The 23,910-nt window shown below is 43.6% G+C and overlaps 1 protein-coding gene across 1 annotated transcript; it reads right to left on the bottom strand.

The window, feature by feature from the left end:
* Positions 1–3,872: 3,872 nt before the first annotated feature.
* On the bottom strand, positions 3,873–23,543 carry LOC144105727 (venom metalloproteinase antarease TserMP_A-like). The gene is made up of 14 exons (XM_077638832.1): positions 23,433–23,543; positions 22,144–22,310; positions 21,318–21,410; positions 20,358–20,481; positions 16,637–16,687; positions 15,390–15,520; positions 12,495–12,566; positions 11,950–12,074; positions 11,789–11,841; positions 10,788–10,896; positions 10,569–10,709; positions 7,572–7,716; positions 5,669–5,809; positions 3,873–4,017 (listed from the first exon to the last, which is right to left on the bottom strand). Exons 1-14 carry the CDS (start codon positions 23,479–23,481, stop codon positions 3,982–3,984), a joined length of 1,437 nt encoding a protein of 478 aa, XP_077494958.1. The 5' UTR covers positions 23,482–23,543; the 3' UTR covers positions 3,873–3,981.
* Between the last annotated feature and the right edge of the window lie 367 nt (positions 23,544–23,910).

Below are 23,910 nucleotides of genomic sequence, written 5' to 3'. Positions count from 1 at the left end.
TTGGTCGATTTAAGTCTAAGGGTGCCGTGACACTATTAGCGATTACCTTAGTAAACACCTCGTAGGCAACGGACAGTAAGCTGATCGGTATGTAATTTTTCAACTCCTTGGCGTCTCCTTTTTGTTAAGAATTAAGATTATATTTGCGTTCTACCAAGCTTCTGGTATGGTCGAGGTCATAAGGCATTGCGTATACAGGGCGGCTAGTTTTTCTAGCACAATCTTTCTTGCGTCATTCAACAGATCTGCTGTTACCTGATCCTCACCAGCTGCTTTTCCTCTTTGCAATGCTCCCTAATGCTTTCTTTACTTCCTCTTCCTTTACTGGCAGGATGACGCATTGCTGTGCGCTACTGTCTCTATCATTATTGTTCTCCATTGCATAGGCTACTGTATAGGTTTCTTTAGAACTCTTCGGCTACTTTAACTATCTTATCTATATTGCTAATATTGCACATGGTTACCTTGTTGAAAAATGAGAACTTTTGCTGAAATTTCATGTTAATTATTCAGTGTTGATTATATGCTGGTGCCGCACTCGACGCTGCCATATAACTGTTTTCAGCGGCGCAAGGGACAAAGGACGAGACAAGTCTACAGACACGGCGCTGAACTTACAACTGGTTGTTATTGAAGCGATTTCCACTTCTTAAACACAGAGTTCGACCAATCTGAAATGAAAAAGACAGATACACAAAATACAGATTGGCGGTAATGACAATTCCTGAGCACCGGGCTACAGTGGGAATACCGGCTGCGGACGTTTTTCTATTCTCAGCAAGAAAACGCAGTTTTTTTTTTTCAGATAGAGCTAGTGAGGAAACGCTTACGCATTCATCTTTGAATCTATGGATTTCATAGGCTTCAATGATTTGACGAGTGATTTTTGCCTGATTATCTGACAGCACTCCGCACTGGCTGAAAATTAGATAACACGGCACTGTCTTGTTCTTTTTGCTTTCCTCTGTGGAGTCTCTGCAATGAATGCCAAGGCGACTGGATGCCGTGCAGCTCACGTTGTTCTGTTCCTGCAGTTTTTCTTTGCGGCAACGACCAGTTTGTCCCGTGTAGTGCTTGCCACATGAAAGCGGAAATCTGTACACAACATTGTTGCTACATAGTACAAAACCTTTTTGGTGTTTCTTATCGCAGCCTACCATCCTTACATTGCTGCATTTTACAATGTGGCAGAGTTTGGAGAGGTTATCGGGCGCGGAAAGAACGATTACATGGGCACGCGCGCCCACCCTTTTGAGTTTATGTGAAATGCGGTGTAGATAAGGAATAACTACACACTTTCTTTTTCTTCCTTGTGCCTTTCAGTGGAATCTCTGCGGCCTGAATTAGCGATTTCTCTTAACAGGTTCTCTGATACAGCAATCAGAAGGTCGGAAGGGTATCCTGCCGCCTGTAAGCGCACCACCTGATTATGATAGCTGTCTTGCATCACATGATGGTATGATTTTTCTAGGGCATTTCTTAAGCACAACTTTGCGATGCCGCGCTTTACAAGCTTAGAATGTGCAGAAGCGACAGGCGTGAGAGGCTTCTGGCATTGTGGCTCGTAACGCCAGCACACATGGCTATTGCTGAGACACATGGCAAGATCTGAGGAACGTAACTTTCCTTCAGAAGGCGTTTCACGCGTCAAAACAAGTGGGTCAAGACAGGTGTGAAAAATTGATAAAACTTTCGAGACCGAGGCCTCTGTGTCAGTATCTGCCCATGTCATCAAAACTAAAAAAAAATCATCTACAAAGCTAAAAACACGAGCCACGCTTTCGTCTAGTTGACTCTCAAGGAGCCTGTCATGGTGCTCGAGATAAATGTCACGTAGTATCGGAGCTATTCATGAACCAATGCAAACGCCATTAATCTGGAGGTAAACAGATTCATTCCAGGTGAAAAATGTTGAGTTAACTTAAAAAGTAAGGAGTTCCAAGAGGTTGCTATTGCTGATGCCTGAAGAATTCTGGAAAGCTACCGCACGAAAGGAATCAATGCATTTTTCAACGCATGCCAGCAGTTTCGTTTGCGGAAAGGAATAAAATATTCTTTTATATCGATAGAGCAGGCCGAAAAGCCTTTCCCTGGGTTTTCTGGCAAGAAGTCGATTACTTGGTTAGAACTCTTCACTTTAAAGGGTCGTCAATGGTTACGAGTTTCAGCTTGTCTTGCAAGAATAACGCGAGACTTTTGCCATGTGCCATCCTCGGTGACTATTGTTCGAAGAGGGCAGTGCAGTTTGTGCGTTTTTGCTGTGAAGATTATATTTAAGTAGGACCCCTTGCTTTTTTCTATACACTAGGCTAGGGTCTCCGAATTCATTTCTGCACACATTTTCTGTGCTGGGGCCTTCACTTTACTTAGTTCGATACCGCTTCTCTTCCGGAAAGTTGAACTGATAGCATTTTCTGCTTTCGATAAGTAGAGCTCTTTTGGCATCACTGCGAAACCTCCTTCTTTATCAGCCTGTAATGGGGCCAGCCAGTTTTTCTTTAAAAAAGAAACGGTGAATTTGATTGGAATTCTACACCTGGTAGGTTTACACTTTCTCAAAATGTCCACTCCGTCTGAAACCCATCGGTCCACTTCAGAAGCCGCTTCTAGGCTCGAAGCGTGTCTCACTATTGTAAGAAGTTCCGGTGCCGATCGCCTGGGTTTCACGGCGAACTTTGGTCCTCGTCTAAGGACGTCTTGTACTTGTTCCGGTAAGGACACTTCACCAAAGGTGTGGACCGGACTGAAGCTTTCCTTATGCGTCTTCTTAGTGATGGCTCGAAGCTGTGGCAGCGTGCACTGCCATAAGAATTCTGTAGTCCTGTCTGCCGTCTGAGACCACCGCCGCCATTCAAGTGCACCGTGCGCTGAAGATGTGCCGCTGTGAGCTCTCAGGAAGAGCCATTCTCTGCAGAGGCTAGCTTGCCTGCGCCACTCTGATCGCAATATCTTGCAGACTCTTATGCCGTGGTTCTTCGACGGTCGAAGTCCTCCGAAGAACGCTAATACTTCCCGAGACAGAACCTTCACTTTGAACTTTCGCGTCCTTTGTCCTCTGCGCTGATGAAAAACAATGTAACACCAACTTGCCCAAGCTTCTACAGTAGTTGCCATATAAGCCTACTGAGCGTTTCACTCGCACGTTTTTATATTTGTGTTTGTCGAATTAGCATAAGACTTACCTGTCAAATTTTTAGGCGCCTAACGAAGCCACTTTTTCGTGAACATTATGAATGCACTAGATGCACTGAATGTATAAAGAGGAACAAGAGACAAAAAATGTCAGTAAGATGTTTTTGGTCCAAAGGCTTAGCCAGGACGCGTAGCAGAAAGATGCGGGTAGAGCTATCTAGAATGTCTGAACGGCTGACGACTGTTTCCTGCACTTCGCCTGCGTGTGATGACCAGCGCACGCCTCGACGACCAACCAACGCTCGTTCTCATCGCCAGAAGGTTTCGCTCCTTGGATGCCACAGTTGCCTTGTAACGAGCGTGGCCGCCGCAGTCACCTCACACAGACGCTGATTCGTTAAAGGGTCACGTGCTGACATGAAGACAAGCGAAACGGAACTACAGGCAACAGGCTTGAAGTTGCGATCAGCCAGAGTAAATAAAGGGACTAAAAATAAAAACAAAGGCAGCATGTGGGACGCCAAACCTGTATCAAAGCTACAAAAATGCATTGCCGGATGCTTGATTATGTGTCGCCAAAATCTTCTGCATTTCAGCCTCACAGAGTACTTTTAGCAAACACTTCGAGATCACAAAAAATTCAATCATGTTTAAGTTAGGTTGCTTTGAATGAAGATAGTTTCTTTGTCAGCGAGAAGACAACTGCAGGTTGAGAACACAAAAGGAAGACAACAGTGGCGTTAACTGAAAATGTTAAAAGGAATATTTATTTCCTTTAGAAGGCAGACGTCTTGTTTTTGTTGTGCGAGGCATGATCTGCTGATAAGAATCAATTGCATAAGCTTGAGTTTATCCGTGATTCGCACACTCTCCTCTTTTGCAGGTCTGTAAAAGCAAGGAAAGGAAAAGTAATGTTTTGCGCAAATCAGCACGCTCTTGTTAATAACAAAGAAAATGAAGGCGAACAGGCGAGAAACAGTTTCTCTCGTAGATAAAATATAAATGTTGTTTGGCTTTGGCTCTTGCTCCAGAAAAGGGTTAGTTTTTAGCAACAGGTTACATTATTTTATGGCAAACGATAGACAAGACGTTGCTAACAAGGTGAAACCACAATAAATATAATTTGAGACACATTATATTTATCTTCTGTTCTTTCTGTTTAATATAGCCACTAGGGCAGAAACGAAATTGTTAGAACAGCGCAGAAAGCCCGGACTCTTACTCAAGTAGCAGCTGTAGCTGGTCCTGTTTTCTTTCATCGTTGTGCGTTTGGATTACATCGCCTTAATTAAGAACTAGCTCGCCAGATGAAACAGACAGGAAGAAGGGACAAGCGCTGAACTTACAGCTAAATTGTATTGAGGAGAGTGTCAGTAAAAATATCCTTCTACCACACAATAAACACATGCGGGTCAGGTAAGATACGGACACCCGGGAAACTTTTTTTTTGCCAACTCGTTTTTTAAAGAAGACTAGACGGTGTACTGATGCATGAAGTCCCCGCATGAGCTATTGCCTTCGCTTCGATAATCGCTCTTGTTGTTTTGCCCTAGTTTTTGTCCAGGATTTTGCAGTCGGGAAACTCTGGTTTGCAGACAGGTTTGTGCTCGCAATCGTGGCATTGCTTCGTCAAAAAACCTGATATCGTGTAACTTACACTGTAATTATGCTCGTAAAACCTCCCGTTAAGACATCGGCCAGTCTGCACATGTACGTGTTCCCACAGAGCAACCGTATCTCACACACAACACCCTGGCCGCATGCAACAAAGACTTGCAGTGCAATGTTATGCCAAAGGCAGGACCAGATTTCGCAATTACTGCTACATAAGCTAAAATGTGGACTATTGACGATGTGCAAAGCGAGGTCACTATGAGCATAGGAACACCAGATTATGCATGTACTTTGTGGGCGTAGGTCAGCTGTTGCTAGAATACAACCTATTGCACGGCGCTACCTTCTTTGGTGTGCGCTTTTTAACATATCGGCACTCCATTAGCGCTTGAATTTCAGATTCTCGTGACACGAGAATCTGAAACCTGAAATATGGTAAGTGTTGCTGTTAATCATTCACACGTCAATTTCCTGCGCACTCTTAACAATACAAGAAGTTGCCTTTAGGTACTTATTCATGATTTTCTTCCTTAGATATAAATGTAGGCATGCGAAGTGTCCACTGGCTTCGCACTCAGCCTCAAATTGTTCGAGCGGAAAATATAAGCCTGTCTCAATGACGGTAAACCAGAATTGGTAAAAACAGGTACTTACGTAGCTTCTGCGGAATTCTAGCACCAATGTAGGCCGGCATAAAAAGCTAATGGGTTAAGTTAACTAATGAAGTGGTTAATAAATTTTTAAAACCTAACATGGTATTATTGAAGTTGGGGGCCTAACTGGAATTCTACACTCTTAGCCGGTCGTTAGTAATATACATATCCCTTTTTACAGTATGAAAAATTGCCGTTGGCGCTGTGGCCAGTAAATACAATTGTAATTTACAATTGAATTGTAGATATTACACAATCAAATTGCTTACCTTCCCAATGCCGCATGACATTCCTTCCAAGATATCAACTTCTCGACACATTGTTTTCACGCTTATTATGCTCTCGTCTTTTGTTTTTTCGCGTATTTGATAGCAACACATCATCTTGCATTTGCTGCTCAGTGTCGAGGTCTAGTGAAAAGAAGACAGTAACGCGTCAGATGGCCTATTTATTTTCATGTATTTGTGGGAATCTTATAAAAATCTTGGGGGTCTTCTTCATCACATTCCTAAAGAAGAAAATGCGATGGCTTTTGGAAGTTGGCCAATGCCGAAAAATCGGTTAAAGTAGATTAGTGTGTGGATTAAGGTGGATTAGTGGGTATTAAGGATTATAATGTGTAGGCGTTGATGGAGATAAGTGGGTGTAATAGGGCGAATTAACGAGCCCTGTTGTTATAACATAAGTGATATTCGAAAGGACGGTATCGAACATTCTATTCCTCAGATTTACAAATTCGGTGCGGCTGATGACCTTACGACCGTCTCGACCAATCAGGGATCTCAGGATAGAAAGACGGAAGTTTTCTGGAAAACAACCTACATGCTCATTATAACTTAATTTGAAGAGCACCTCTCGGCATTCAATACGCAGCTCGTGAAGCGTGAAGCGAGGCTGAAACGTGCCTCGTTAAACACACGAAACGTTCTACACGCCATCAAAAGCAGTCGAAAAACATTTTTTTATATTTTCAAGAGCTCATGAATTGCTTATGTACTTCGGCCATAAAATGCGCTTAAAGATTTCAGTTACAGCTAATAAATAATTTATTTTCAGTGGCTGCCTTATTATTTTGTCGCAAACTTACTGAGACCATGCCCAGTTATCTAAGATATGTCGCTTTAAGAAAATAACACAGCGCCACTGATAATTGAGGGTGTAACTTTTTTGTGCCGTGAGTTAGTATTCAGTCCAAAATTTGTGAAGGCTTTTTGCATGTCATAAAGTATCCATATTAACCCGAATTTACTTGGCAAGCAGTTTTCAAACACTTGGCGAAAAATTGTGAAGACCACGTTAATGACAGAGTATGCGGCTTAACTAATTCAGGACCGAGCTTTATTCATAGGATAAAGCTGTTTCGCACCTTCGCGCTTTATTTCGAATCGTTCCCACATTTGGTGCCGATAGCTCTGGTTACGGATGTGTAGACCAACCTACTTGCTCAGCGGTTATCGTGCTCGGCTGCTGACCAGAAAGACGCGGGTTCGATCCCGGCCGTGGCGGTGGAATTTTGATGGAGGTGAAATTCTAGGGGCCCGTGTACTGTGCGATGTCAGTGCACATTAAAGAACCCCAGGTGGTGGCAATTTCCGGAGCCCTTCACTACAGTGTCCCTCAAAGCGTGAGTCACATTGAGACGTTGAACACACTAAACCAAACAATCTAAACACAACCCTAGAGCATACAGCCTGCTGCTAACGAGCTTGATTTTACGAATAGCCGCGGATTACTTCTGTGACACGCGCTTTTTCAAACAACTCTAATTGGCAACGAGTTGTTTCTTTGTACATATTGAATTCTTTGTGTCACCTTCAGTTTCTAGTTTATCAATGTTGCTTTATTTCCCACCCTCGTGCTGTTTCGCTTGTCGTTTCAGAACTATGATAATCTGATTTCAAGCGACAAATTTACCTGCTGTCGTCCTAACAAAATGTTTTTCTGCGGCGAACTAAATCCCTTGTGCCAGTGATTTTTTCTTACCATCCACAAGCGCCAGGACTTTGCTAGGGAAAGCCTAGGAGTTCTTAAGGTTCTAAAGCATGCATATCTCATTACACATGTTCGATCATTGTATAGACGCTTGCTTTTGTGTTGGGTAACAGTTGGATACCATAAAAACTTCTGCTTTCAATATTGTCCTGAATGAATAAAGGCAAGTTTCTTTCTCACCTTCTTTGCGTAGGCGACCACCCGTCGTTCCTTCATGATCATGTTGCAGTAACGAAATTCAGATACCTTCTGTCCCGGCAGAAACTTCGTATCAACCATGATTTTTGTTTTCGCTACTTCATTTATGCAATCCTCTGTGCGTGATCTGCAGGAGATAAAAAAAGTGTTTCAAGCTTAATCTTCAGCACTGGTTTAAATCTCACTAACCTCACCGGTAGCCTTGTTGAGCTGCTTAGCTGGGCTTAGTACCCTATAGATACTGAGTGTAACTTTAGGATGAACTCCATTTACCTTTTTTATTTGTGTGCGTTGTTCTTTTCTTTCTGATTCCTATAACTGCGGAAATTCGCCCTTTGACATAAATTTAAGGTAAAGGTACGCACTGGTTCGTTCTAATATATGTACTGTATTATAACCGATGGCTGCCCAAAAACGTATGTTGGGGAACGCAGGCAACTCGATGTTTGGCATCGCAGAAATTCCGATTCGACTTTTCGAAGTTTGGAGATAAAAGCCTTCTCTATTGATCACATTACATTTGCGCTTTAGAGAAGCGCACGTTACCTTCCATGAAGTGCAACTTGTAGTTACATTTAAATTGTGTCTGGTCATAAAACTGCTTTCTCGGCACGAAAATGCTAATTAAACCACTATTAGAACATGCTAAGCGGAATCGAAAGAAGGCACGAACATAATCAGCTGCACTCAAACACCTATCAACTCGTCTTAGCGTGCTTAACGGTTTCTTCTCAGTGGTCCCCAGAGAGATTCTCGCCACTAATAGTTTGTGCGACTTCTTCAAATGTGCGTCTAAACGGCTGCTGAAAATCTAAGATTCCATGGCCAGAAGGCGCGACCTCCAGGCTTGGTTAAAAGCGGCGACCAACTGGACCACCAGCCGGCAGTCAGCTACTAGTTTGTCTCTGAAAATACACGTTGTCACCAAGTTGCACAAATTAAAGCACTTACATATATAGGGGACATGAGAGCGGGGGAATAGCCGCCAGCTCTATGGAGACAAATTTCATATTTCATCGTTCCTTCTACAATGAGCTTTTATTGTTGCCTCTGAATGAATGTTGCGCCCCTCTTACAATCAGGCATGCTCGATACCGCCACCATTCACCTCGTGCAAAACTTCGTCATCTATTAGATAATCTATGTTACTTCTTATCTCTAGCTCATGGAACCCGATACTATAAAACCCAGACTTTATTACTCGCAAAGCTACCAAGCAAGGCCCTAACTCTCCCCCCGTCTCCGCATCCACGGAACGACTCCTTCAAATTGGAGTACATAGTACAATCGAGAAACTCGTGGAGGCTAGCCTCACAGCTGAAGGTTGTCTCTTTCTGGTTAGTGTATTTGTTTGCGCCGCGTTCATTTCACCATGCACCAACTCGCCCCTCAGGCTGTTATTCTGTTTCACCCCTCCACTACCAAAACCGACAGACACATACTCGGAAACCTTCATCTCGTGTGTGCAATCACCACTGTGAACAGAGATGGCCTTCCCACAACATGACGCGGTAAGCTCAGGACCACTCTGCTAGCCAGAAACATGCATCCTGTCTGCGACGACGGCTGCCGCTCGGCCAGAGCCAAAGTCATTCAACAGGCCTACGACCAGCGCGAGAGCACACCTTATGTTGACGCTGCCATATCAAACCTGGGCCTCGCAACAATTGCAGTTGTTAGTGAACATATGCTTATGATGGACGGTCTCACTACCCATTGCAACGGAGACTCAAGAAATCGCTGTTACTATGGCGGCTACACACGCTCCCTCACAATATATCCTTACGGGCTCCCAGGAAGCTTGCAGAAGTTACTCACTCCACTTGAGGCACGCACCCTTTCTAACACACACCCAGCACCTACAGTCAAACGCCTGGTGTATGTACCTGGTCAGCAAGGTGTGGTGTGAAACGAGTGTGCAAAAACTGTCGCCCGAGCGTTTTTCTCCCGAAGTACCTTCCATGTCCTCCTCACGAACACGCCTGCTGAAACGCGTCCACTACCTACGTGCATATAACACATGATAAAATAGCGCACCATAAATATCCCGCTACTGCCAAGAGCCTCGACAATGCACAGGACTTACACTTCCGACGCCTGCAAACACATACATTAAACATCCATAACAGTTACATGACCTAGACCTACAAACTATTGACCGGGAAGGCTGCTTCTGTGGCGAGATCTCGGAGCTATATCATACGGTCTTGGCCTATCAGGCCAATCTCAGCAGTGCACATTTTTCAGCGAACGGCGTCTCTGACCAGCTTGCAGCTCGACGACCAAGTCAGACTCTTCGACCGAGCGCGGGCGGCAGCATCAGCCAGCGGATTTCCGGACGTCTGTCCCTCGCTTCTAAACGCCTCAATAAAGCATTTTCACCACCATCCCCCGCTTCACCAGGCGCGCAATTCGTACTCGCGAATGCAGACTGATGCCGCACATCGCTCGCACCAGTTATTTTTTTTTTTTAATCTCGCTTTTCTTGTGCAACATCACGCTGCCGAACATCCTACCGGTCCATGTTTTACCGCTCGGAATGTTCCTGTTGTGAATTAGCGTGTGTTCGCTTCTACCTTACAGACGTGATCGCTTTACTCTCACATTGTCATTACCGTGCACTGTTATCTATGTTACGCAGGCTGTTTTATCTGAGTATATTACCTCACCTTAGTGTTCCTTTTTCAAGAAATGTGGTTGCGTTTCACTGCTATTTTATTTGTCTTGGCTGTTTTTGTGCTGTGCGTTCAAGCCACGGGTGAGTTGTAAAGAGCGCTTAATCTAATGTTTTGGACTGCAATTACCTGTGCGCTTTCGTTTTTCACCCCTCTTTACGCACTGTGCTTGAGTGCGGTATCTGCTTAAACAGTGCGTTATCTGCTTAAAAAGCGTTCGTGTGTAACTTCTTTGTGAAACATGTGCATTTTTTTTTACAACGTCACTGCTTCCGACAAAGCAACTAAGAACGCGACAACTTACTGCACAACTTCTTTGATTTGCCTCTTGTTGCAGGGTGAGAGGTAATACTTATTTGCTCCTTTATCCTCGTAGCTCATAAGGAATCCTTTAGACCACGGGCACTCGGCGTTGACTTCCTGAGAATCGTGCTGCGCTCCCACCCTGCATGCCGAGAAGTTTGGCAGTCGCTGTCATTCGTGTTTTTTAGTCCTGAAACAAAGCTGTCTGAAATCCGCTTACGAATGAGCGAGTTCGTGGGCCATCGTGTGGACGCCGTCGTAGGACTTGGCAATGTCTTCTCCCTCGGCGACTCTTGCATGAGTGCACACTCCACCGACGAATGCAAGTCCTGCAAAACGAACCATGAAAAATAGGTGCAGCCACTCGATTCTACTGATGACTATGGGCATGACGTTTTAAGCGGTTAGAGCAGGGAGCCTAAAACCTCATGAGGAATGAGGGAAGGCCATATAGTCATAATTGCAATTTTTTCTGTATTCCTTGTTCTAATTTGCTACGTCTTTCCATGTTTGCTTGATTTATTGCTTGTCAATTTCACACCTTTACACCACTATTGTTATTTCGTTTTTACTCTTTAAAACATAGAATTTAAATCATTGCACTTTTTTTTTGCGCTGATGAGAGCTTGCGAGGTGCACAGATGCAGTATTCATGATTTTCGGCGTGCGAGAGGTAATAAAATGAGCGAATAGCAAGGCTCCCTACTTTGCGCGTATCGATGTTGCCTGTCCTTAAGCATTGAGTACAGGCGACAAACAAGACTCAGGAGGAGTTACTTTCTCCGAAGGGAAGTGTCTGAAATATCTTTTCTTCTGTGCCATCTGGTTTGTCCCTTTAGCGCTGTCAAGCATATCGTGGCTGCATATTGCCACAAAGACATCGTGTTTTGCGGAAACTGGCCTCACGCATGTGCCCAGATGACGTACGTGTAAACATATGTCAATACGTGAAATAAGATATTAAGGATTAATGGAGAGCAATGAAAAGAAAAATGACATCTGTGGGGCCAAGACGTGCAAATAAGAGGGCGTGCATTATGAAGGAAGTTGTGTCAATCACATAATCTCCGTATTTATAGTTAATCGTGGCCTCTAAATCACGTATGTACAGAGCCTCCCTGGGAAACTTCAGGACATCTGAAGTTTCCCCTATGCTCTTAAGACCTGTTGTCAAATTCTTTGGTTTCGTGCTATTCAGCGAAAAAGGTCTGTTTTTCTCACCTGCCACGTTCTTGTTGACTGCGCCATTCTGGGAAATGCTTGCAAGGTTTCGGCTGCGACCGAATGCGGAAATAAATTGCCCGTCATAAAAGAGCGGAAGCTGTGCACTTTCCAGCAACGTTGAAAGAAAATTGTAACTTCCGAATGTCTCGGATACTCACTTCGTAATCAGGTAAACCACATCGGGATTGCCAGGAACAATGTTCTTGTAGTAATCTTTCAGTCGGTACAGCGTTTCATTCGCCTCTACGATGCCCACCATATGGCTTTCAAATGTGTTGTCATTCTAAAGCAGAAAATGTTTTAATTTTTTGTGGAATTCGCCAATTAACCTACCTGGACAACACACGCAAGGGAAAAAAATGCCACGAGTATTCGGAATGGAGGTTGTCTCCTAGCAAGCCCTTTCTTTTGCGCATTCTTCATGAACTGTCGGCACGTTGTGTTGGTACTTCCTACAAACTATGCCTAAAAGATAACTCTGGTCTGGTTAGAAAAACCAAAAAACGTCGAGCTTCATGCGAACTTTTCTTCAGCCTATATTATAAAAAAACCTGAACTTATGTTTCTAATCTTTTTAAACGCTACAGTTCATGACGATAATATTCCAGCATATGGTTACTGCCATCGTTCATTTTTTTTGTTCAAAATATGCGGTGCTATTCGGCCCAGCGGCCCTGTTGGATGACAAAGACATGAAACTCACCGTACTGTTAGTTACTCCGACCAGCTTGAACGATATAGATGGGGTTTTCATGTCAAGAAATCTTAAATTTACCTGAAATGAAGGAATAAACGTTTTCTCGTAGATGCACTACTTGTGACGATTTGTTGTTAAGACTCCCTTTAAGTTTGCCCGTGCAGTGTTAATGATATTAAAACGAACATGTTGATAAAAGATAGCTTATAGTACTGCGGCATGAAAGAAAGAAGCAATTTAGGAGAAGGCCTTCTGTCAGCGTTTTTGAAGCCTGGAGCGAAGGCATGCCAGTCGGCTACCAACCGGGCCAATCATCGAGCAGAGAACGACTAGCGAATGTGTTTCAATGGTACCGCCCTAGCATGCGCCATGCAGTTCGGGGCTGCTGCTACTGCTGAAAACCTCTCGGCTAAGCTTGCTGCAAGCGCGTTGCCATGACGCCGGGTCAAAGAGTCAGAGTGCTCTCTGCGAAAAAGCTCATGGCTTCCAGCACGCCTTCTTGATTGCAGTTCGGACAGCTGGGGGCTCTTCTACATTTTCCATCTTTTATGTATTGCGTCCAATCAGATCGCCAAGCTGTCAACCAACTTTTTAAAAAGAGAAGCACAGATCACATGAAAACTCTGAATATGTTTACTTCATAGAAGCTCAGCTGACTACTGGCATTTATGGCGGAATATTCCCGACGTTTCGCGGAAGCCGACCACCAATTTCTTAAAGAGTGGGTTTTTGAGGAAAAGCAAAGCTTTCTGCAGCGTATTAATAGCAGCGTTGGTGAACATAAAAAAAAAGACGAATGGTGTTAATCAGTAAAGTGCCTGACTGAATTCTATTAGTTAATTTTTAATTATTGCCAATAACTTATTGCAGTTAGATTTATAGCTGGCTGTAAATAATACCCATTTAATGTTTAAAGTTTTGAAAATGCGATTACTCTCGCTGCTGCGGCTCGTCTGGTTTGATTCATATCTTGCGCCATTCGATAACATCGCGCTATCAGGAGCTCAAAAATCGACGTAAATACAATCGCCAACTCCGTTACGCACGTACATGGCATTATCTGCCCCGTCCGCGCTGAAGTAGCGAAGTGATGAGTGAATTTTTACGGCGCTAGGGCATCCGTGGCCAAACAGTACTGTGGCACAAGGTGTTTACTTCTACTCAAGCTGGGGCCATAGACCCATTTCCCAAGCATTTCACCCTAAAGAAGCCCAGCACCAGACCAGGGGAAAGCGTGTGCCCATTGTATCACCGGTGGGTACCCGGCGGCACTGGGGATCGAACCCCGCACCTCCCGTATGAGAGGCGGATGCTCAGACCACTAGGCCACCGCTGCGGTTCAAAATTATTCCCGTGGTATCTGGTGCCCCCCAAGGATCTGTACTGGCGCCTCTCTTATTTTTGCTATTAATTAATGATAGAACTAACCAAAATGAAGTAAAAATGAGACTTTTTGCAGACGATTGCGTTCTTTATCATGAAATAAACATCAGTCTGACCAAATAAATCTAAATAGCGCTTTGAATAAAGTTTTTCAGTGGTGTCATGATTGGAGTATGGTCATTAACAAAGTCAAGACTCTGTGTCCGTTACAAGGAAAAAAAAAATCTGCTTAAGTTCACTTATGGTTCTGATACACTGCGCTACGAACTATTACGGAATATCGATATCTGGGCATCCTTATCTCATCCGATCTGAACTGGACAACGCACGTTCAGTATGTAGCAAATAAGGCAATGAACAAGCTGTTTTTCCTCAAACGTGCCTTGAAAAACTCGCCTCCCGAGATAAAGCTTCTGGCATACACTACACTTATACGCCCGGTATTAGAATATGCTAACATTACATGGTTCCCTTATACAGGCACTAGCGTAGCCGCACTGGAAAGTGTGCAGCGAAAAGCTGCGCGATTTATCTATAACCAGTACAGGCGCACAGATCCACCTACTGAACTTTTGCATCGCGCAGGACTTCAGCCTTTATCTATCCGATCGAAACTGCACCGCTTGAAATTCCTGTACTTGCTTCTGCAGAATTCATTTAAGCTTAACTCTGAAGACTTCGTCAATATAAGCCACTCCAGAATCACCCGCCGTAAACATCCTCTTAGACTTGAAGAATTTTTTTGCTGCAATAACACATACTATTTTTCCTTTTTTTTCCGGGAGCAGTGCGCAAATGGAATGCCCTTGACGCTTCGATTGTAATGCAGCCGACAGTCCTAAGTTTTTTGGAGCTTGCCGAGCTGAGTATGCTGCCACAAAACTGACTAAATAATGTTAAAATGTTCGTGATATATCCTGTTTTCTGTATAACTGATTACCACGAATTTGTTTGTTCTTGTCTTGATTTAACTAGACCCATCCTTTTCATTGTACAACTGCTTACTGTTCTATAATTGTTTTATCTGGAAGTTGGGTATTTTTTGACATCCGCCCACCCCTGTAAAAACCCCGGTTGGGGTTGACAGTATGTTGAAATAAAAACTAAAAGTAGCGAAGTGGCGACGAGCGGGGAGCACTGCAGCACAGGCGGGGTACAGATTCTAAATATGAAATATTTTGCATGCACAGTATAGTTTGGAGCGGTAGCCAAAATTGATATAACAAAGAGCAGACAGCCTAATCACCCGCTATTTGTGCTCATGCTCGATTCCTACACTTACGACAGAAACGGCTAACCTGACACTTTTCCTTCATTGCAGATACGACTTTTTCTGCCTAAATAGTTGTTTTCTATTCATTTAATACGAGCGATTCCCCTCCATTTACCGCCTGCGCCTGTACATGCTATCGTCCTATGTCACCTGCCGGACCATGCGTCTCTTCTAACGCGTCGCTCCTGTTGCGCTTCTCAATAGCGCCCAATGTTAAGCAAAAAGGATAAGAAAGACATGGTTACCGCATTTGTCATGACTCCCAGGTACGTTATCAGTTCCTCTTTTGTTCTGAAATGGTCTTGGTGCTCTTCGTCAGAAATAATGTGTAGCTCCACTACAAAGCTCGAAACGTTTCTTGGCCTTGGAGTCAACGCTGAATGCAAGATTGGTAGAATAAGACAAAAATTTTAAAAAGCTTTTTTAGTTCAGTACTCCGACAGTCGAAATCCGTGCGCTTCTAACCTTTTGTTAGCTTCCTAGCATATAATCACATGCAGCAATCTTCTTTCGAGATCACAGACCTTCTAGAATGTGCACGTCAAAATTGGCTATTTTGATTCATCGTCAACAGCACACACATTTGTAGGCGACCTTTTATGCTAGAGCGACTGCAAGGACAATGCAGAATAAGCTGCCACGCTTACCGATCCGGAAACGTGCCAATTGGCTTATGAAAATTCGGTGTTCATTAAAACCGCAAATAAAAAATTCTTCAATTCGGCATAAGACAAACTCGGGAACTGAAACACTTGTTTAACATAGCAGTGGATGCATTCACTGCTCTCCTTGTCTGGGAACTTTCCGTAAAAAAAGAACTGTTTCGCTCATAACAGAACTTAATTTTAAAACAATGTAAGACGAACTTTGACCGCGAGAAAAACCTTGAGTAGATGCTTTAGGATATTTTATATCGGGTATGCTATGCAGCAGCTGCTCCAGCCTTGCAACGCTCCTTTCTTAGAGACGAAAAGAAAAAAAAAGGAAAAGTTTTTATTGTGTTATTAATAGTTTAGTGCATGTGAGGAAAGTGCAATACATAAATGAAACAAGAACACGCATATTCCGTAATAAACTTAGTAGATATGTCCAAAAAGAAAGAGTTCGCAAGGACTGTTTCAAGTATTCCTTTTTTCTGTAACAGCGTCCGAATAGAATGGGCTGCCAAACGAAGTTGTAAATGCACAATATCTAGAACAGTTTTTCATTCGTCTTGCTAAAAATGTAAAGCAAAGAAGTATATAAAGAGAACCTTTTATTATCTGCAATTTTTCACCTGTATTTTATGACAGTATTTTGTTAACTCTTCTTTATTCAACTGTACTGACTGCATCTTGTTCCTGCTGGACTGCGTACGCCAAAAGTTTGATGTTGTGTCAATTTCTATCGTGGTCCAGGTTGGACCGATATTACGTACAAATAATAAATAAATAAATAAAAGTTTCCTTCAGTGGCACAAGTACAAAGTGGCGTTAATAAAAGCTGTACTTACAATTTAGGTTGCTTGAGAGCGTATTCCACAAATGCAAATGAGGATCGGAAGCTGAGAAAAGAGATTTATTAATTGGTACAATAGTGTAATGAGAGATTGGCTTGCGAGTAAGAAAATACTGGTTCCCGCGTTTCATCATCATCATCAGCCTGACTACACCCACTGCAGGTCAAAGGCTTCAACCATGCATCTCCAAATAGCCCTGTCCTTTGCCATCTGCATCCACCCTTAGCCTGCAAACTTCTTAATCTCATCCGCCTACCTAACCTTCTGCCGCCCCCTGCTACGCTTACTTTCTCTTGGAATCCACTCCGTTACCCTTAAGGACCAGCAGTTATCTTGCCTTCACATTACATGCCCTGCCCAAGCCCAATCATTCCTCTTGATTTCGACTAGGATGTCATTAACCCACGTTTGTTCCCTCACCCACTCTGCCCGCTTCCGGTCTCTTAATGTTACACCTATCATTTTCCTTTCCATGGCTCGCTGCGCCGTCTTTAGCTTAAGCTGAACCCTTTTCGTTAGCCTCCATATGTTTCTGCCCCATAGGTGAGCACCGGTAAGATACAGCTGTTGTACACTTTTCTCTATAGGGATATTGATAACCTGCTATTCATGATCTGAGAGAACCTGCCATATGCGCTCCACCCCATTCTTATCCTTTTAGTTATTTCCCTCTCTTCATCCGGATCAGCTCTCACTACCTGCCCTAAGTAGACATATTCCTTTACCACTTCCAGACCCTCGCTGCCAATTGTGAACTGCTGTTCCCTTTTCCTGAACTGCTGAACATAACTTTGGTTTTTGTCATGTTAATTTTTAGACCCAGCGTTCTGCTCTGCTTGTCTAACTCATTGATCATGATTTGCAGTTCACCTCCTAAGTTACTCAGCAACGCAATGTTATCAGCGAATCCCAGATTATTTAGGTATTCTCTATTTACTCTTATTCCCAACTGTTGCCAATTCAAGCCTCGGAATACCTCCGGTAAAGAGACGGTGAATAGCATTGGTGAGATCGTGTCTCCTTGCCAACGTCCTTCCTTATTGGAATTTTATTGCTGACTTTGTGGAGGACTATGGAAGCTGTGCAGTTGCTATATGTATCTTCCTGTATTTTGACATAAGGCTCTTCTACACTTTGATTCCGCAATGCCCGTATGACTGGTGAGGGTTCCGCTGAGTCTAATGCTTTCTCGTAATCAATGAAGGCTATATATAGAGGTTGGTTATATTCTGCGCATTTCTCTATCACCTGATTGATAGTATGATTATGATCTATTGTGGAATATCTTTTACGTAAGCCTGCCTGATCATTTGGCTCTTTAAAGTCTAACGTTGTTCCGACTCTATTAACGATTACCTTAGTAAATACCTTGTAGCAAAGAATAGTAAGCTGACTGGTCTGTAATTTTTCTAGTCCTTGGCATCTCCTTTTTTGCGAATTAAGATAATGTTTGCATTCTTCCAAGCTTCTGGTACGGTCGAGATCATAAGGTGTTGCGTATACAGGGTGGCTAGTTTTCCTAGCACGTTCTCCCCTCCGTCCTTCAACATATCTGCTGTTACCTGATGCTCACCAGTTGCTTTTCCCCTTTCCATTGCTCCTAAGGCTGTCTTTACTTCCTCTTTCGTTACTGGCGGGATGACGCATTGCTGTGCGCTACTGTCTCTCTCAATAACGCTCTGATTTTATTGGCTACCGTACAGATTTGTGTAGAACTTTCGGCTACTTCAACTAACTTATCCATATTGCTAATGGCATTGCCCTCCTTGTCTCTTAGCGCATACATCTGTCTTTTACCTATGCCTAGTTTCCTCTTCACCGCTTTCAGGCTACCTCCGTGCTTTAGATCATGCTCGATTCACTCCATATTATATTTCCTTATGTCGGCTACCTTGCGCTCATTTATTAGCTTCGATAGCTCTGTTAGCTCTATTCTGTCGGTAGGGTTAGATGCCCTCATGCTTTGGCGTATCTTAATCAGATATTTTGTCACGTGAGATAGCTTGCCGACATCCTGTCGAACCGTCCTACCACCTACTTCTACTGTGCACTCCGTAATGATAGCTGTCAGATTATCGTTCATTGTATGAACATCAAGATGGTCCTCCTCAGTTAAAGCCGAATGTCTGTTCTGCAGCGATATGCTGAATCCCTCTACTTTCCATCTTTGGGCCTCTTCCAGGTCCACTTCCTGTTCTCTCGTTTGCAGAACGTATTCATGATCCATAAATTATTTCATTCATAGAAACTTTCAACGGTCTGGTCATCATGGCTGGATGTAGGTGCGTAGGCCAGCACTACTGTCAGCTTGTACCTCCTATTGAGCCTAATTGCAATAGTTGCTACCCTCTCGTTATTACTATATAGCTCCTCTACATTGCCAGCTATATCCTGATTAATGACGAATCCCACCCCTAGTTCTCGTGTATCTGCTAATCCGCGATAGCACAGTATGTGTTCGTCCTTTAGTATTGTATACTCCTCACCTGTCCTCCTAACTTCGCTAGGCCCTATCACATCCCATTTAATTCCCGCTAGTTCCTCAAACAGCACTGCTAGGCTAGCCTCACTAGATAAAGCTCTAGCGTTAAACGTTGCCAGGTTCAGATTCCAATGGCGGCCTGTCCGGAGCCAGAGATTCTTAGCACCCTCCGCTGCGTCACAGGTCTAACCGCCGCCGTGGTCAGTTGCTTCGCAGCCGCTGGGGACAGAGGGCCGAATGTTAATTGGTTTGTTCATAGAAGGTTGAGGCCAAGTACTACACTAGGGTGGCCAAATCCTGTTCTGATGAGGGAGTGCATTGTCGGTTCTGCTCACCGATATCAGGCCGTATCCCAGGCCTGGATATGCAATTCCATCGACACGCGATATTTTTTTTTAGAACCCGGTGGAGGACTGCTCGGTACCAGGATTCGAGCCCCGGTCCACTTGCACGCGAGGCGGACGCTCTACCTTTACGCCATCGCTGCACTCCAGTTCCCGCGTTTACGGGGTCGTAAGTATTCCACCTTCGAAATACTTGCAGTAACCAACGTGATGGAAGCCGACACCCCTCAAATCAAGAAGCATAAGGGTATTTTTTTTGTGTGTGGCGTTAATCAATGGGAGATCAATAGGGGCAATTATTTAAAGAGAATGCCGCTGGTTCCCAACTGGGGGATGTTTGTTTCATCTTCTGCTTTCTAATTAATTATCTTTAAATGAGACCACCACAGCCGGGATCGAACCCGCGTCTTAAGCGTAAGCAGCCGAGCACCATAAGCACGGGGCTAACGCGGCTGCTCCCAGCATGTTCACGATAATTATTCGGGAGATGATCAAACTACCCGAAACGCAGAAGGCGGCCATCCGCTTACGGTAGCAGCGCACGTTGGTGAGCCCCATTTGGTCGAATTATTCTAGAACCCTTCAGTACGACGCATCTTTCAGTCTTCTGTGACCCCCTCTTGATTCCTTCCCCCAGGTTGCGGTTCAGGTGCCTACCGAGAAGTGAGGCAGTTACTGCGGCTTTTTTTTTTCACAAAAACAAATCGATTTTCTATCTAATGTGTCCAATTGGGCCTGTTGGTACGAAGGACAAGGACAGAAAAAAAAGAACGCACACAGACACACCACCTGTATCAATTTTTAGCCGAAGCCTAAAGCCTCCACTACGCGGACGCCAGGAACACTCGCCTTAGCAGCTAACTTACTAAAAGCAATGTGCTTTATTTACCCAGCTTTTTGGGGTCTTCCTTGATCTCCTCAGTTTCGTAGAGGCTGTGAAGTATTTGGCCTTGCGAGGAGCGCTCGGCTTCTGCCAGAGGTTTGATTCTCAACTTGTGGTTGATAATGCCTTCCTGATGAGGAGCAACGGCGAAAGTTATTTCAAATATGAGCAACCAGCAATACTTAGACTAGGGAACAGGAGAAAGTACTGTACGTATATGTACACTACTGCTCCAACAAATGTAATGTCTACATCTCGATAACGGAAGGTACTGCAAGAACTGATACATCTGGGAGTACTAAAGTAGAGATGTTCCTGTAGCGTCATTCAATTCATGAGAAGTACGGCACACATCCTTCTAATAAGAGTGCTAAAATACCTTTCTTAGATGCTATAAAGTTAGTGTTGCACCACGCAAAAAGCAAAGTCTAACGACCTTCTAATTCAATTTGTTCGCCAAATAGATGTTTTTTTTATGTAACTGAGCACCGAATTTTTCTGCCACGCTTTCAAGTGACATGGCTTGTTTAAGAGAAATGATATTGATTTTCGGAATCATTCATCGTCACCATGTAAACTTATTTGATGCCAGGACAGTCATATGACCATCAAATGCCGGTTTATTAATTGGACAGCTCGTAGAGCGTATAGTACTCTCTTATTTAGGAAGGCGCCAAGACTTAATGACCTTTCAACGAAAGAATATTTTTTTCAGATTTGCAGATTTCATCAAGATATATACCTTTTTTTTCACAAGAAATTAAACATCGGGGAGCCAAGTATGTACAATAATTGAATTCAACTTACAGTGCACTGAAGTCTTTCCTGAACCCTCGATATTCTGAAAGCTCACTATTTTCTTTGAAGAGGCAGCTATACAGGCTGATGTGCATGCTGTTCGTAATAAGAACATCGTCTGTTCCGAATCTTTTGTTAAATATCGTAGAAATGTGCTCGATAGCTCACAATACGCAGTGCTCCATCTTCGTGGTGCACGTGCAGAGAGGACTGGTGGTGAGCGTCGTGATAGATATTCTCTTGAATGGAAGCTGTGTCGATCTGGAAAGGCACGGCGCGTGTGGTTCATACATATGAAGCAGTTGCCGGTGTGACAGTTCATTGTGGGCTATCGTTGACTGCATGTGAAGAACATTGAGCACTGGCACTTACAAAAATTGTCAACAGACAGTCTATAGACATGTTATAGACTCTATTGCCTTCCTGTAAATATTTATTTTTGTCTATACATAGTCTATAGGCTGTCTATTGACAATAGTCTACTAATGTGTATCACCATAATCTATAGATTGTCTATGAACTGTACATTGAATTTGTATGGCCTATAAACTATTCTCTGCGGTTTGTCTACACAGGGTATATAGACTTTATTGAAAGATGTCTATGCAAAGTCTATAGACTTTATTGAAAGATGTCTATGCAAAGTCTAAGGATTGTCTAAAGAATTTTTTGTAAGGGGGAGGAGATATTTGTGAATGAAAAAATACTGATCACTTGTACGTTATTAATCTATATTCTCCGATGTTTCTCGGAGCGCAGTGAACCGGACACAACTAAACTCCGTACACACATAGCCTGTGTCACTTTGGAAAGTTAGACCTATATACCAACGAACGAAAGGAAATCTTCGCGCGTAAATTTACCTTTTCGTTTATGGTAAGTGATCGAGCACTAAGCTCAAGATTGCAGCCCTAAATTTCATAAACACAAATATACGGGATAAAAACTAGTTGCATATTTACAAAGAAGTCTGTAGTGGTTTGATTTTACTTACCGTCTCCAAATGGTAGGCGCTCCCAGCGTCCGTAGCGAAAAGCAGTCTTTCTGCCAAAACTGAGCTCTTTTCCAAGTTTAGCGTGATGTCGTCGCTGACTCGAAGCACCAAATTTGTGTCTGTAGTTCGTTCTTCGACCACGCTGGGATAAACTAAGAGCTCTTTTTCTGTGTGAATGTGGACAAAAACATTTTAGACTGTCAGGTAAACGTTGACGGGCATTATTATAAAGCCCGTAAAGTAAGCGGTGCCTAAGACTCCGGTCATCCAAGCCGTCGTTTATGTAGTTTGCTCAACACTCGCACATTTTTCTTTTTTTTTTCTCTCCTCTTCGCTTGGTCTTATTCGCTTGATGGAATGTGCAGGGTTTGCTGAGCGGAGCACATGCGAGGCTCTTTGCGCGCAGCCAATCACACACCATGCATCGCTTCTCACTTTTTTTTTATTGTATGCAATAGTCCAGAAGCCTTTTTGGGGCGCAAACCTGGCGACCGCACTTGTCACATGGGGCAGGTGGTAACAGCTGTCACCTTCCAACCCTGCCACCTGCCAAGCGGCCACCTCTCCTCTCGGCGTCTCTCTACTCTCCCACCCCATCTTCTCCCTCTCCCCTGACCCAGTTCTTACAAAACTGACTACGTAATAAGGAAGAAAATTTCTCATTGGCATCCATCCAAGCGCAGCCGTAAGGCTACAAAGGAAAGCTATACAGCTTTTACGGAAACTTCGTCCTGGTTCTGGGTTCGAACCCGGGACCACCGCTTCACCGGAGCAGTCGCCCTAGCAACTGAACTAACCGCGGCGACTAGTATGTGGTAGGGCGAGAGCGAATTCATCAGTAACTCTAAGTGGGAACAGAGCTGGTCGAAAGTTCTAGGATTGACGCAGAAAAGCTTAATAAAAGAAATGATCAGAATGAATAGAATCAGAATCGGAATAGAATCATGAATGCAATAGGGCTGGAATTTGAATATAATCAGAAGTGGAATGGATCAGCGAGTGAAAAAAACATGAGATCGCATTTCCTTCGCATCAGTCGACTTGGCCACCGCTATATTTTTTTGATCAATTTTTGTGTGAACTCGCTAGCTTTATATCTTACGGAAGTGGGCCTTGCGTTCTGTTATATTCTAATCACTCTCTAAACTTCATGCTGTCGAAAAGGACTGCAGGAGTTGGGAGAAAGGAAATAGTTGTCAAGAGCAATTTGAGCGCTGTGTTAAGATGTAACACATACTATAGTTGATACTAGCTTGCAATAATTATAGTCTTGCAAAGTAACAGCTTACCTGCGCGGCTCCACGCCAGCAAATGCAGAAGCACGACGACACGTAGCATTTTTCTGCGGCCGGTTCTGCCCGTGCACACGAGATACTTGATCGGTAGCTTTTGGTTTCACGTCTATAAATAGTACAGTACAAAGGTCAGTGAAGGTTACTGGTTATATAGTTTTTAAAAGCTCCACACTGACCTCTAGCACAGTTTGCACCTTTGATGCCTGCAGTGAATAACGCAGTGCACTTTATCGTTTTAAAGTTTGCCATTCGCCTGAACTACAATCGGCGATCTCCTGGAGGCTGCAAGGGGCCGCGATTTTGGCATTTCCAAATATCCCCGAGAGAGGGCTTCATGGTCTACAGAACTTTCCACGACCGTTCTTAATACTGCATTAGCATACGTTTATTCTTTATTACGTCCAGTATTCTGATTCTTTTCTACTCTCCATTGTGGTGCAGAGGAGTCACAAAACAGTGACGTAGCAGTGCA

Source organism: Amblyomma americanum, chromosome 9, assembly GCF_052857255.1.
Source record: "Amblyomma americanum isolate KBUSLIRL-KWMA chromosome 9, ASM5285725v1, whole genome shotgun sequence".
Taxonomy (NCBI): Eukaryota; Metazoa; Arthropoda; class Arachnida; order Ixodida; family Ixodidae; genus Amblyomma; species Amblyomma americanum.
This window is presented reverse-complemented; position numbering and strand designations above follow the sequence as displayed.

What these genes read in the sequence shown, in the direction of transcription:
- LOC144105727 (XM_077638832.1), bottom strand. Translation starts at nt 23,481, where the DNA reads ATGCTACGTGTCGTCGTGCTTCTGCATTTGCTGGCGTGGAGCCGCGCA. An exon ending in GGAAGACCCCAAAAAGCTGG is followed by an intron (nt 16,688 to 20,357) that starts GTAAATAAAGCA and finishes CTCTTTTCTCAG; the next exon opens with CTTCCGATCCTCATTTGCAT. An exon ending in CAAATCAAAGAAGTTGTGCA is followed by an intron (nt 7,717 to 10,568) that starts GTAAGTTGTCGC and finishes TATCTCCTGCAG; the next exon opens with ATCACGCACAGAGGATTGCA.